We start from the raw sequence: 10,659 nt of genomic DNA on the forward strand, positions 1-10,659 counted from the left end.
AGTCTCTTAAGAATAAAATTATAATTTTATTGTTCGGCTAATGTCAAAGACCAAAGTTCATATCAGTGTATATGACAGCAGACATTTGTTGACTGGTGTAGCCTCAAAGAAACAATCACTGAATCTCAACCTTATACAGTAAGTACACACATGATTGACAAAGGAAATAATGCCTAATTTGAACACAAGAAAACAAAACCGTTTGTGGCATTTCCATTGTTTCAGAAAAAAAACTACTGTGGACATCTTGAGGTCATGTCGCTCATCTAACATTCACAGATAAAGTATACTTTGATTCTATTTTATATAGGCACATTAGGTAAATAAACCTGTCATCATGGAGCAGTGTAAATACATGCTGAAGGGTCACTTCTAGTGATTGGTTTGGTCCCAGGAAATAGATCAATTTTGATCTGTCAGCATCTGAAATGGGACAATATTCCCTAACCTAGCACTCATAGGGCTCGGTCAAAGAAAATATAGCACTATATAAGGAATAGGGTGCCATTTGGGATGCCATCAAGTATTTCCTTCAGGACTGACAGTCAGCGCTGGCATCAAGTGGGTTTTTAGGCACACAGTCTCCATCATCAACTCTTCTCATCCATCTGTTCTTTACAGTCACTGGCCCTGGGGACGGAGCTAAACTGCTCCTCAAAGTTTAAAAACTTGTGATTGCATTCCTTCTCCAGCATTTTCTTCCACAGTTTTACTGAGGAAAGAGGGATTTAGAGAAAATAAACAAAATCATCGAGCAGTCCTTCATTCAGTTAGTACCCCACCTTCCATAAACTAAGCAGAGAAACAGGCTTGGTAAATGCCTGTTTTTCTTATCAGCTAAGACACAATTTACACTAACTGTTCTAAGCCCAGATCAGGCCACCCATGCATCGCCAAGGAATGTAGCTAAATGGAAATTAACCTAGGGAAATGTTTGAAGGAGATTCCACACAAGTATTTAGTGTAATGTAAATTGCTTTTGACAGTCAGTGAATGGAACTTGTTCGCTTACTGTACTCTGGCTCCTCTGTTTCTGAGCAGGCTGGTGGAGATGGCAGTGGCCCAGTGCTTAGCTGATCCGCTTGGTTCTCTTGTTCTCCTTGTGATGTCAACTCCAAGTTTTCTATCATCACCTCATAAGCTCTCCTCGCCTCTGACGACAGTTCAATCATTTTGTGGTAATGGTCCTGTAGAATCAAAGACAAACCGTAACCACATCCATGCACGCACCACTTAACAGTTTCAAGAGAACAATGATCTTCTTAGTCTCTGGTTTGTATCATGCAATACGTGACTAGAGTCTCCAACATTGTATCATTAAGACTAAACAAAAATGTCCAGCAGCACTTACTAAGCCTCCAGTTTTATTGAATGCCCATACCTGTGCTCCATCGTAGTTGAAGATGCCCACAAGGCTGACAGGCACAGCTTTGTTGACACACCGGCCCAGGGCCTTCCTGGAGAGGGCAAACACAAAGGGAACGCCCTGCTCCCGACAGGTGTCAATGATGGTGTGGAGAGCTTCATCCAAACCGCCTGTGGAAGAGGGAAATACATGATCCTTAGCATTGTAAACACTGAAAAAAGGGCAAAACATGAAAAGTTCATTTCACCTACTTTGGATAAACATAAAAAAAAAAAAAAATCTACTTACATTACAAGGACTGGGTATTGTCATTTTGCTCTTGCGTGTACAATATAAACACAATGAAAAGCAACAATTCTAAAGAGACAATGGTGAGATAATGCCCCTGGAATCTCAGTCAACACAGGAAACCCAGGTTGTAGAAGTTAAGTCTAATGAGTATACTGTACCTTTAGATTGGATCCGTTCACAGTTGGGGGAGATGACAACACACTTGACCTTCCTGAGTTTGAGGTGTTTGAGGACCTCCCGGAGGCCCATGACCAGACGTCTCTTCATGCGGGCCTTCATAGGGTCTTTCTGGTACAGCCGGTCCTGGAAGCGCACCAGCTCTTTCAGCAGGTTGGTCACACACTCGTCCACATCTTTACTCAGCACCTGGCTGCAGTAACTGGGAGACAATATTTAAATGGTGTGGGTGTGTCATCCAGTATGGTTAAGAGTATATGTTTAGAATCTTATCTTGTCAGTGTAAGAAATGGAAACCATGATGGCTTACTCTCTGAATTTCCTGCTGTGGATTTTGGGTCGAAAGGGAGGGCAGGGCTGTGGCTGAGACTGGTTGGTTGGCTCTTCAGTCTCCTCCGTCTCCTTCTCAGTCTCCTCCTCAGTGTCCCCCTCAGTCTCCCCATGTACTTCTGACTGCTCCTCAAGCACAGAGGGGCTAGTAGGGCTGCTGCTTACATCTGAAGTATCACACACACACATTACCTCTTACACTTAGTCAGAAATACTTACACCAAGTACATTTTCTACTCTAAAAATTATGAAGTGAAGTTCTGTCTGACCTGTAGAGTCACGCTGGTCCTGGTCTATGCCGATGGCCTCACACAGCTCCTCTGTTATGTCGCCGGCCATCTTGGATTCTTCACTTGAAGGGGGCAGTGCCCGCTCCTCCAGCAAACGGTTCTGTTTCCTGTCTTCCCTCTCCTTGAGAATCACCTGCAGATTGAACAGACAAAACAATACTGGTAAAGGGTGGCAGTAGAGTACAGGACTATAAAAACATATTTAAAGACAGATTGGTCTAAAATGCATGCTAAAGTAAGGCTTATCAAGCATGATCTCGTCCAATAGCAGTGCACCATTCAGCAAAGCATTCAATAGGGTAAAAACATTTAATCATCACAGAAAATGTTTTTGGGAGTAAAGAAAGGCAGAGTAAATCCAAGCTAGGGAATGATAACACAATCCATACATATTTCCAGATAGCTGGGGTCTGAGAGACTCACCCTTTTCAGCGGTGTGGGTTTCTTAGCTTTGGGAACCTCTCTCTGCTTGCCCTTCTTTACCAGAGGGCTGGTCGAGTCCAAGGGGTTGTGGGCGATCTTATCCTGTGTCAATGGTTTCTTCTGGATTAGTGTGTTTTTATGGCCGACAGGTAGCGACCCACCAACTACATAGTAACAAATGTCGAAGATATGTTAGAATAGCATGATGCAAAACGTGGGTAGCAATGTGTACGTACGCATTGTATCATCAGTGCTATTTTTCAAGCACTTTTCATTTAAAAGTTCCATGAGTAAAAAACAACAAATGACTGAAGTTTTTTTCTGCTGTAATATAACCTGAGAGGATAACCCCTTTGGTGTCCTGCTTGTATTTCTGAGTTTGCTGTTTCTTCTCCAGAACCGCCAACATATTCCCAATATCCAGCTGCACAGGGACTTTGCTCTTCTTCCCACTGGTCTTCTCAGCTTTCTGATGAGAAGGTTATCATTTACAAGAATAACCATTTGGACAAAGTTACACAACAGAGGTTGACTTTCTGCTCTTCTAACATCATGAACAGTGTCTGTACAGAATAAGCCAGCCTGAATCAGATTTCAATATTTTCCTATAAATCATGAGTAAAGTTCAATGCTGACCTGTCCCTTCTTTGTCTCTGAAGGGAGAGCTTTTCCTGCTGTGGCTTTGTCCTTGTTTTGGTCACCTGGCTGGAGTCCTGTTCCTTCTCTGTGACCCTCCTTTACCAGAAATAAAATTGTATGTGTATTGATTAAATTAAGTTGTAATTTCATTTATAATGCTTCTGGTTTGTATTTTCAAGAGTAATGTTAATTCCCTACCTCCTTGTTGACTAGTTTTGCCATGTTGCTCAACACTACTGAGTTGTGGCCTTGCACTCTGGCTAAACCAGCGAAGGCCAGAGACAAGTCTGGAAACTCTTCTTCATCCTAGGAGGAAAATAAACAGTCAACAAATAAATTCAATTGATACTAAATATAATTAGTGTGGGGGTTTTAGGCTCAGTTTGTGTATAAACACTGTAGCAACTACTGTTGTAAAGGGGCTCTATTAATAAATACTTTTGATTTCTTAAAAATAGGCAGCGCACAATTGGCACAGCGTCATCCGGGTTAAGGGAGGGTTTGGCAGGGGTAGGCCATCATTGTAAATAATCATTTGTTCTCAACGGACTTCCCTAGGTAGGTTAAATAAATGGGAGGTCTCCTGAAGTGTTTTAAAATATCCCTCTTTACAATGGAAAGCACTTTTGAGCATATTATTAAAACATAACTATAGAACTGTGGCCAGTTTAACAGGTACACCACCCCGTTCACAAAAATAGTTTGCACCAACAGTGAGTCACGTGGCCAGCTATATAAAGCAAGCAGACAGAGGCATTCAGTTACTATTCGATTGAATGTTAGAATGGGCAAAACAATTGACCTAAGCGACTTTGAGCGTGGTATGATCATCGGTGCCAGGCGCACCGGTTCCAGTATCTCAGAACAACAATTTCTAGAGTGTACCGAGAATGGAGTGACAAAAAAAGAATAATTCAGTCAGCGGCACATCTCGTTGATGAGAGGTAAGAGAATGGCAAGAAGAGAATGGCAAGAATCGTGCAAGCTAACAGGCAGGCCAAACACAGGCAAATAACGGCACAGTACAACAGCGGTGTGCAGAACAGCATCTCGAAACACACAACTTGTCGGTCTTTGTCACGGATGGGCTATTGCAGCAGACGACCACACAGGTTCCACTCTTATCAGCTAAAATAAAGAAGTGGCTCCAGTGGGCACGCGATCACCAACACTGGAGGAGTGGAAAAACATTGCCTGATCCGACAAATCCTGGTTCCCGTTGCGTCATGCTAATGGCAGAGTCATGATTTGGCATAAGCAGCATGAATTTTATGGGCCCATCCTGCCTGGTGTCAATGGTACAGGCTGATGACGGTGGTGTAATGGTGGGGAATTTTTTTCCTGGCACAGGTTGGGACCCTTGATACCAATTGAGCTACGCTTGAACGCCACACCTTGTAGAATCCATGCCTCTGAAGAATTTAGGCCGTTCTGGAGGCAAAGGAGGGACCGACACGGTACTAGATGGGTGTACCTAATAAACTTAGTATTTGTACATGTGCACTGTTACTTATTGCACCTCAAACTTGGGTGGCTCCTGATAAATGACCAGGTCCTCAGACTCCTCTAACGCTCCAACTTCACCCGGCATTTTGGATTTCTTCTTCTTCTTCTTCCCTTTCTTCTTCTTCTCTGAGGCTTGTTTTTCTTGCTGCACAGATGTTTCCTTCTAATTAAGGACAAGACAAAAGGTCAAATTCTCTTCAAAAGTGAAAATGTTGGTCAACTTAATTTCTACCTCAGTAAATCATCAAAGCTTAAACATATCAGTTTGAGAGCAAGGGGTCACTTCAGCTAGATCGAGATGTACAGTAGGATTTGCATCAAGCACACACAGTACCTGGGAGGGAGTGCCATTATTGACCGTTTTCTTGGGGATTACTTTCTTTGGAGGCTGGGAGGCCACATTGGCCCAGGAGGTCACTGCTAGGCCACTGCTCTGTGAAACTGCCTCCACAGTCTGACCTGAATGGGTCAAGTACATTGATTATTTTCTTAATGGCATACAGCAAAAACCATTACATTACTTTTGAATGCTAAATTTAAAAAAAGGTCCAGTACCTTGGCGGATAGTCAAGGATGAATCACCATTTTCACTGGAAGCGGTGCATTGACTGGGGTCCTGTCTTTGTCCTTTTCTTACTGGTGTAGTCTACAGATCCAAAAATCAAACGGTATTTCTTAAGATAAATGTTATTTCTAATTTATGAAATTATGACAGCATGCTATAGCTCAGTAGACCTACCGTACTAGTGGATACTGAGCTCTGATGATGGGGGGTGAGGGATGGTGAGGCTGATCCCCAGCAGGTTCCAGGTTTCTGTGGGGCAGGAAGTGCAGGACTGCCAGGTGCCAAACCACCCAGCTCTGGGAATTCAGCCATTTTCACCTCAAACGTGACAAGATCCAACTGGGCAGGTTCAGATCTCTCTGATGACTTTGGGGCAGATCTGGTCCCTCTAAAACCCCCTGCAGACAAAGCAAATAACACACCACACTAAAGAAAAAAAAGTTTCTTGCAAATGGAAGAGTATATAAAGTGCATTCGGAAAGCATTCAGACCCTTTCACTTCTTCCACCATTTGTTACATTTACAGCCTTATTCTAAAATGATTTAAATATTTTTTCCCCCTCAATCTACAGACAATACACCCCATAATGCATAATACCCCATAACAAAGCAAAAACAGGTTTTTAGAAATGTTTGCAAATGTAATAAAAACAGAAATATAACATTTATATAAGTACTCAGACTCTACTCAGTACTTTGTTGAATGAACTTTGTCAGTAATTAGAGCATAGAGTCTTCTTGGGTATGACGTTACAAGCTTGGCACACCTGTATTTGGGGAGTTTCTCCCCTTCTCTGTAGATCCTCTCAAGCTCTGTCAGGTTGTATGGGGAGTGTTGCTACACAGCTATTTTCAGGTCTCTCCAGAGATGTTCGACCGGGTTCAAGTCCGGGCTCTGGCTGGGCCACTCAAGGACATTCCGAGACTTGTCCCCGAAGCCACTCCTGTGTTGTCTTGGCTGTGTGCTTAGGGTTGTTGTCCTGTTGGAAGGTGAACCTTCACCCTAGTCTGAGATCCTGACTGCTCTGGAGCAGGGTTTCATCAAGGATCTCTGCACTTTGCTTCACTCAACTTTCCCTCAATCCTGACTAGTCTTCCAGTCCCTGTCGCAAAAAAAAAAAAAATCCCACAGCATGATGCTGCGACCACCGTACTTCACCGTAGGGATGGTGCCAGGTTTTCTCCAGACGTGATGCTTGGCATTTAGGCCAAAAAGTTACATCTTGGTTTCATCAGACCAGAAAATCTTGTCTCACATAGACTGAGTCTTTAGTTGCCCTTTGGCAAACTCCAAGTAGACTATCATGTGCCTTTTACTGAGGAGTAGCTTCTGTCTGGCCACTCTACCATAAAGGTCTGATTAGTGGAGTGCTGCAGAGATGGTTAGTCGTTGTTAGCGGGCAACGATGGTGGCACTGTATTATCCTCAAAGCGGGCAAAGAAGGTGTTTAGTTTGTCTGGAAGCGTGACGTGGGCGTCCATGACATGCTAGCTTTTCTTTTTGTAGTCCTGTAGACCCTGCCACATACGTCTCATGTCTAGGCCGTTGAATTTCACTTGTTTGATTGCCTTGGAGGGAATAATTACACTGTTTAACTACACTTTCACTTTGATCTGGCCTGTGTTGAGAGGACATGTGTAGATGCGTTTGTTTTGAGATCAAAGCGAGAGCTGCATGTAGCCACGTGAGCACATTTGTTCACTTCCTTTGTTAGTTAGTGAGAGTTATTAGCCCAGTTATAGATCATTTGTAGTCAGCAATGGGGGAGTGATTACTTCCTACAAGAGCACAACAAGTACATTTCTAGACATCTTTGAAATGCGAGTCAGGTAAAGAGCTTTTTTTGTCTTAAAGGGGCAGTATTTTGAGACGGTCTTGAATAAAGTAGTCAATAGGCAGAGGGTATCATAATTTGCCTTATTCTCTGTAATAGTAGTATAGGAATAATAATGCATTTTATTTTGTAAAGTGGTTTATTGCATCAAACAACATTTTCAGTCACCTCCTTGTCAAGCCCTACATGTGTTTTTCAAAAGTCTCATGGAATGTAGGACAACATTAAACACCACACATTGGTTGCTACTGTAGGCTGGATGATAGAACAGCTATTTCCATGTTAAAATGTTATGGGATACATTTTCTCCATTCTTTTTGATAGTAGGCCACCCTGGAAGGCCTAAATTATGATCAAAAGGCGCAGTAGCCTACTTGACCACTGTCTGAAACTAACTTATAGCGGGTACAGCCTCAGTGTTCACAGTAAACACACGCTGGAAGTTGCACAATTTGAGGGAACATTGATACCTACCATTAACAAAACATTATGAATATGTGTGCGTTATATGCAACATGTGTGATTACCTCTTCTTGGTGCATCCAATGATGTCCTGATCATGTTATTGTCCTGAGAACCAGACTCAGAATTAGATTTGGATGCCTGTGAAGTTGGGGGGATCAGTTGAGATATAAGAATACACATTAAAGTACATTTGTTTGTATTAAGCTATAGTTTGGTTTCAAAGTGGTCAGTATAATTAAACAGACCTTTGTCTGCTGATCACGTACGAGTCGTTCTCCAGCTGTGTATGCACTGGTTTCAGTTGTCCCTTTGGTACGACGGCTGCTGATGTAGCCATGCTTGCTCTGTGCGTCTCCTCGCATACCATCAGTGGTTGATGGCCTCTGCCTGGGGCTCTTTCTCGAGTCGTCACCTGAAGTAGACTTACCAGCCTGATGCCTGGATGGAGATTTAGAAATGAACGAGTTCACTCCACAATCATGTTAGCTACGCAATCTGCAATAAACTGAAGACAAATGGCAAAATAGCTATGTTTCTGCTCTATGACAGAATATACCAAATAGTTTACCATTTAAAAACACACTACCCTACACCAACTCCGGCAAGTACTTGCTTTAGAGAAATGTATGGAAACAATAAAAGGCACAATAAATGAATTAGTCCTACCTTCTAGAACCTTGGTCTAACAGATAAGGGTTTGGTAGTGTCAGGGGCAGTGAAGTTGTCAGTTGTTTAGGGGCCTCCAATCTCCCTTCTTGCTGGACTTTTGGAACAAAGGGCTGGACTGCAGGTGACAATTTGCTCTGCTGCAATATACCAAAGCAAATAAGAAATGAACCAATAATATTACATTGAAATTTAACTAACAAGGAAAGATATGTCTAAGTTAGCGACAAGTGTACGTGAACACTAGCAGGTAAGGGAAGTAATTTCAGAGCCAACAAGTGCATTGGGTCTGCAACGTCACGAATACACACGTTAGTTTAACAAGTCAGTTAAAACTATCTCGGCTTCCAATTGCTAGTGGCGCCAGTCAGGGATACAGTAGTGCGCCAGTCAGGGATACAGTAATGCGTCAGTGCCTACCTAGCCCATCCACTCAAGCTCAATTGGTTTGTTATGGTTAGCCTAGCTCGTGCACATGTAACGGTACTAGCGACTATCAATCTTAGCTAGCTAGCTACATTACGTTAATCATTCGGCGTGAAATAATATCGTCGAAGTCGAATTTCATGATAGTCATGTACAATCAAACAAACAGACAACTGGCTGGCATATGGCAGTTTAGTATTACACAACAGTTGCTATCTAGCATCCTGGTTTCAGCATGCAAATGTAGCTAGTTAGCTACTTCGCTTGGCTAGCTATAGGCATTTCTCAATAACAAACTGCATCCTTAATCTTACCTTGTCCATCTCCTGTTTCGTGATTGCCCGTTGAAGTCAGATGGTCATGTTTCTGTCGTGTATATATATGCACACAGTTAGCTGACTACACAGTTACTGTACAAACATAGCATGACATCAGTTGAACACAACTCTCAGGCAAGTCAGCTGTGGACAATTTGAGCACCCAGAGTGCACATGATGTAGCACCAAGCTTCAATAGTGTGCAAATGCAGCCCGCAATTCTGGGCGTTCCTCACTCTGACCATTCTACATGCCCTAGCAGAGCTAGTAGGCTGTTTTCATGTTATCTAGAGCGATGGTGACTGAACTCTGCTGCTGACAACAATTTAATCACGCTTCTTTGCCGACGTTTACTGACACCGGCCATATTGAACGTTCGTAAATTAATCAGTTATTCTGCGCTCTGGCACGCTCAGACAATTGTGCTCTGATATCGGAGTAGACAGACAGAATTAACAATGTCCATTGAGAACGCATATGCGACTATACTACTTATCTAAGAATGACGTGAATAATCAAATCAATAAACGTTGGGTAGTTAGATTGCATATAGTTAATATACTGCCTGGTAAATTCGATGTATTAATAGCCAACTAACCTTGTAACAGTAGCTAACATACCCTTACATACTGCTGTAATGCAAACAAAAACAATGAATAATAATACAAAAATATAAATAAAATACTGCTGTAATTCTATGCGGTTCAAAGCATAGCGTAGCTAATAAATTGTCAGCCAACATAACGTGTAACTTATTTGAAAAGTGATGACTTTATTACATTGCTCAACATTTTAACATTTGTCATAATTAGTTAAAGCAATGAACTTGTATCCGCCCTCGTAGAACTTCCGCTGCATATTTTCTGTCATTTACTTCAAAATCTGAAAAGCCACGCCTATTTTGTGAACGGCATTATAGTCCATAAAAGCACGGAAAGTGTCCACTGCTTATATATATTTATTTTATTAACAACAAATCAATACAGGAAGTACATGTGGGAACACAAGTATATATAAATAATATACAAAGGACAATTGGGCTAGGGGGTACAATATCACATTACATAAGGACCTTAAGGGACATACATACGCATATAATTCTAACAGCTTTTTTTGTTAGCTGAGTATTTACTTGTCTTAAAATATAGTTCAATAAATGTTTGTAAATTAAGAAAATGTGGTGTTTTGTTTGTAAATTTACATTTGTGAATATGAAATCTGGCCAAAAGAATAATGAAATTAAGTACATAAAATTGTTTCAGCTTATTTCTAATCGTAGGTAAAGAATCCAAGCTGTACATCTCTCCACAATAGTGTAAAATCTTTATAAATGTGTTCAATTATAAAGCTACTGATGTCTTGG

At 41.7% G+C, this 10,659-nt stretch overlaps 1 protein-coding gene across 4 annotated transcripts; it reads right to left on the bottom strand.

The window, feature by feature from the left end:
- Nucleotides 1-6: 6 nt before the first annotated feature.
- Nucleotides 7-9,657, bottom strand: LOC112232825 (selenocysteine insertion sequence-binding protein 2). 4 transcript variants are annotated; one of them, XM_042320456.1, is made up of 18 exons: nt 9,294-9,657; nt 8,554-8,693; nt 8,154-8,325; nt 7,950-7,992; nt 5,762-5,985; nt 5,578-5,668; nt 5,357-5,481; nt 5,036-5,185; nt 3,715-3,822; nt 3,514-3,612; nt 3,214-3,346; nt 2,878-3,041; nt 2,434-2,587; nt 2,145-2,331; nt 1,816-2,036; nt 1,382-1,536; nt 1,013-1,187; nt 7-712 (listed from the first exon to the last, which is right to left on the bottom strand). In XM_042320456.1, the coding sequence occupies exons 1-18, from the start codon at nt 9,300-9,302 to the stop codon at nt 591-593; spliced, it is 2,472 nt and encodes an 823-aa protein (XP_042176390.1). In that variant the 5' UTR covers nt 9,303-9,657; the 3' UTR covers nt 7-590. The 4 variants fall into 4 exon arrangements, with proteins under 4 accessions (XP_042176390.1, XP_042176389.1, XP_024255833.1 ...); XM_042320455.1 differs by having other exon boundaries at nt 7,950-8,025; XM_024400065.2 differs by having other exon boundaries at nt 8,133-8,325.
- Nucleotides 9,658-10,659: the final 1,002 nt, after the last annotated feature.

Source organism: Oncorhynchus tshawytscha, linkage group LG04 (genome assembly GCF_018296145.1).
Source record: "Oncorhynchus tshawytscha isolate Ot180627B linkage group LG04, Otsh_v2.0, whole genome shotgun sequence".
Taxonomy (NCBI): domain Eukaryota; kingdom Metazoa; phylum Chordata; class Actinopteri; order Salmoniformes; family Salmonidae; genus Oncorhynchus; species Oncorhynchus tshawytscha.

Excerpts from the sequence above, each read along its gene's own strand:
- LOC112232825 (XM_042320454.1), bottom strand. Across the intron at positions 5,482-5,577 it reads ATCCTTGACTATCCGCCAAG|GTCAGACTGTGGAGGCAGTT; the intron begins GTACTGGACCTT and ends TGACCCATTCAG. Across the intron at positions 3,347-3,513 it reads CAGAGACAAAGAAGGGACAG|AAAGCTGAGAAGACCAGTGG; the intron begins GTCAGCATTGAA and ends CCTTCTCATCAG.